Source organism: Pinus tabuliformis, chromosome 5_1 (assembly GCF_031772625.1).
Source record: "Pinus tabuliformis cultivar Carrire ecotype Pingquan chromosome 5_1, CPIR1, whole genome shotgun sequence".
Classification (NCBI taxonomy): domain Eukaryota; kingdom Viridiplantae; phylum Streptophyta; class Pinopsida; order Pinales; family Pinaceae; genus Pinus; species Pinus tabuliformis.
The window spans coordinates 689014031-689017923 of NC_142305.1; the positions used below are offsets into that span (position 1 = coordinate 689014031).

Consider the following 3893-nt stretch of genomic DNA (forward strand, 5'->3'; position numbering starts at 1 on the left):
TATATGAGTAATTCAAAAAAATCTAAACTAAATATCTATTAATAATATTAAATATTCAATAATATTAATAATAGCAGACAAATTAACTATTTAAATTTAAAAGAAATTATTTTTTAATATGATTAAACAACTTATTATTCATAATAATTACAATACTACTGTTAACATATATTGATTGTTGGATCATGTTTACCAGTCAACAGTGAAGGAAAACTGAGCAATCTTAGAAGCAGTACATGTTAATGATGCTTTTGACATTATTGGCCACTTGATTGACAACATCCATGCAGTTGACAATTGTCGCACATACCTCATAGCCTTTTGACATTATCATTATTGACTATGATGTTGCCATTTACCATGTTCAGTTTTTTTTTTTATTGGTGCCTTGCTTTAAAAGTATGAATTAAGAAAATTGAATACTGAGGAAATTAAATATTTTTATTGGGCAATGAAAATAAGTTTCTAGTTCCATTCAAATTCCATGTGTAAAAATTAGATTTGATGCTAATAATTGTCTTAGAAATTTTTCTTCCTGTGTCTCAAAACTCTGTTCTGGGATTTTAAATCATTTTAGTTATATGTGTTATAATTAGATTGCCTGGGCATTATGAATTTGATAAATAGATGTCAATAATTGTTTTGAAAATTTTCTACTTGTTGCTCAAAACCCTCAGAGCCTTTTAAAATTTGGGACAAAGTACCCTTTGAAAGCCTTGTCAATCATGTTTCCAAATTTCCTGTATTTACTGGAAACAATTTCAAGCAGCCAACAGACAACCTTTCAAACCTTGGAACGAAGTACCCTTTGAAAGCCTTTCTGTTCATGTTTTCATAAAGTTGTTTCCTTTTGCTCCTTGCTTGCTGTTTCCATAAAGTTGTTTCTTTTTGCTCCTTGTTTCCTGCTGAGGATACTTGAGACCAAAAAAATTTCAAGATCACAGTCTCAGATTGTTCAAGTGACACACAGAACTGAAAATTAAGTGAAAAGGCCAGATTATTTACTTTCCCTTTTTTCTCTTTCATTTTGGAAAAGAGGTGATGGAGGCCAAAGATTGTTAACCACTGGAATGCCACTGGCAAAACAAGAGTTGGTTTGGGAAATCTGGCTGAATTGCTGGTTGGGGACTGAATCTAATAATAAGAATCACTCCATTAAATTAAAAACTGCACAAACATTCATAAGCAGCCACATTGGAAAAATATGTGTCAGCCACATTGTAAAAATATACATCAGTGCTTGAAGTATGACGAAATGAAGTACCAAATTTGAAATGTATGGCAGAAGGCTTGGCCTTGCAGCCAAGTTGTTTTTAGTCAATAACAAAGAGCACAAACAAATACTTGGGTACTGGAGCTGCTTCTGGTGCAGCGAGCTTATTGCTATCCAGAGCAAAAAAATACAACTGCATCTTCGAGATAACTCTTCTTTGAGACACAGTATTCACAATTGTACCTCAGTCTGACCTGTTGCATATTTACAGAAGAACCTATATATGATAATAATAACTTAATTTCACATCACAATCTAATCAGACTCAATTTATGGCCTCCCAGAAAAAAACACATATTTTTAACAGCTAGACCCATAACTGTGTCATTCAAAGCAAGCTAAGATTTCATCTCCTTCTCCCTGCACATGTTCTAGCCATGAAATTTCAAACAACAATAACAACAGTTGCAGAATGTTCTGTAGCCTGAAAACAGTTGTTGGGATTTTCATCAACATAGAGTACAAGTCACATGATCAAGCCGTATCCTCCACATAACATCCTTCATGAAAGTTAAGGATTAATTCTTGCATCAATCAGTCTAAATGCTGTAAACATATTCCTGCTTTCTCATTTCCATCATTGATCTCAAGGCCTAACTAGGGTCATCAATCTACAGACCTGTTCAAGCAGTTTTCATGGGTTCCAAACAGTTATCAGAATGAGAAATTGTACCACTGCACTCATATCATACCTTTTGTTGGATCGAATTCCAGGTGAGGACTTGGGATTACTTCTCTGATCTGAATCAGCTTTCTTCAAAGGATAATCATGCTGATCATGTGCCATTCTGTCCCCTGCGTACCCTGACTTTGAGCTAGGGATGCTCAAGGCTCAAATGTAACTCCATGTTTATTAGGCATCCACTTGGAAGATCTGCAACAGTCGATGAGGCCTTTAATTCTGTATGGATTGAACTGTTATGCTTTCGGACTCTGATATGCTTTCCAGTGTAGGCCGCCACACATCGATTCGGCTAATCCGGCGGCTCTCAGGCCTCCTTCTTGGCATACGGCGCTGCCTGCCATCCTGATGGGTTCTGGATTTATCACACAATACCTCTGCTGAACACTGCTCCGAGATTACCACCTCTGTCACAGTGCCACTCTGATTGATGCCAACGGGCTTCTGCTGAAGGGTCTCAGATTGATTCACATTGGTGTTTTGAAGGGATGTGAGGGGCTGGGATGGGGATGGGGATGTGGATGGAGATGGGGATGCTTCCCTCTGCAATCGCTTATCTTTAGTTCTTTTGACATGTGGGCTCTGAAGAGAAGGGGACTTGGGCTTATTGCCATTGGAATCAGGCCTGCAACCCTTGTGCTTTTGCAGGGTGTAAACAGGAATAAGGAAGTAAATCTTCCCTCTTTGGAGCTCTGAATCAGGGGGCAAGACAACAGTCTTCTGAACCAATCCTTGGCAACTGGGCAGCCCCAAAACATGCTTGGGATTGGCCTTCATAACTTCCCCAGCCCTGACTGTCCTGCTATACTCCTCCACATGACCATTTGCATGCAGTACTCTCACAACATCAAGAGCCCCACATGGAAGCATGCAGGCAATGCAGCACTTAATGGTGTTGCCCATTTCCTTGGATACCAAAATGAACTCTTCCACTGATTTCTCTGCTCTCTTCTAGATCACCCAACATTCATTCTCCTATTGTACAACAGCAAGCGTTCATGCCTTGAATCCTAGCCTAGACAGGCCTTAAAAGCTGTGTTTTTGAGAATAAAAGAATAGACAAGGCTACAAACTCACACATGGGGGTCGGTGGGGGAACTTCAGTATATGGCAGAAGGCTACAAGCTCATTTCCCAACACCTTTCTGTTCTCTTGATTGCTACCAGGCCAATGCCCTGTAATGGGTCCCTACTGCTTGTGCACGAGATGAGTTTGGTCCCACAGATGGCATCCATGTCTCTCCTCCCTCCCTCAAATTCTCCAGCACAGTTTCCTGGATTCTCCACTCCGTCCTACACTCTATACCCATTTTGGATGTCCTGCCTTTCCCTGCTTATCATGGCAAAGGAACGCAATGATTTTGGGCATGTTTTTGAAGATGAAGTAGGTGGACAAGAGCATATAATGTGGAATTCTTGGTGGAGAAATAGGTGGCAGCTTCTGCTTGGGTTGGACTGGATTTCAGAGATGTTGGGGAGAAAGCAGGTCAACAAGGTAGCAACAACATCATGGTGAGACCTTTTCACAGTCTCTGCTATGCATTATATTTGAGTGGGACGATGTTAAAAAACTAAAAGCAAGTAGTAATGGGTTTCACAAATTCCTAGGTACCCTACAAACATACCCCTAATTATAGCGTTGAAGCTTTTTTTCACTGAGCTAAGAGGAGGGCAATGGTAATGTTTGTAGGGTCAATTAATTATACACCACATGTGGTGGTGGTGCCATTGTTTAATAATATGACAGGATGTATTCACTACTTATGAATCTAATTTAATATTAATGTTCATTAATGGATTTAGGATGTATTCACTACTTATGAATCTAATTTAATATTAATGTTCATTAATGGATTTAATTTAATATTTCAGGATGAACAAAGTGCACGTACTCGATATTGCAATTTAGGTTAATCTTAACCTTGTTTTGGAAGGTTTT

General features: G+C 38.8%; 1 protein-coding gene across 1 annotated transcript; it reads right to left on the reverse strand.

Moving 5' to 3' along the window:
• Positions 1-1135: 1135 nt before the first annotated feature.
• On the reverse strand, positions 1136-3487 carry LOC149166822 (uncharacterized). The gene has a single exon (XM_089432757.1). It carries the CDS (start codon positions 2856-2858, stop codon positions 2169-2171), a length of 690 nt encoding a protein of 229 aa, XP_089288883.1. The 5' UTR covers positions 2859-3487; the 3' UTR covers positions 1136-2168.
• Between the last annotated feature and the right edge of the window lie 406 nt (positions 3488-3893).

Bases quoted from the DNA above. Each gene is read 5' to 3' on its own strand.
- LOC149166822 (XM_089432757.1), bottom strand. From the start codon at position 2,858: ATGGGCAACACCATTAAGTGCTGCATTGCCTGCATGCTTCCATGTGGG.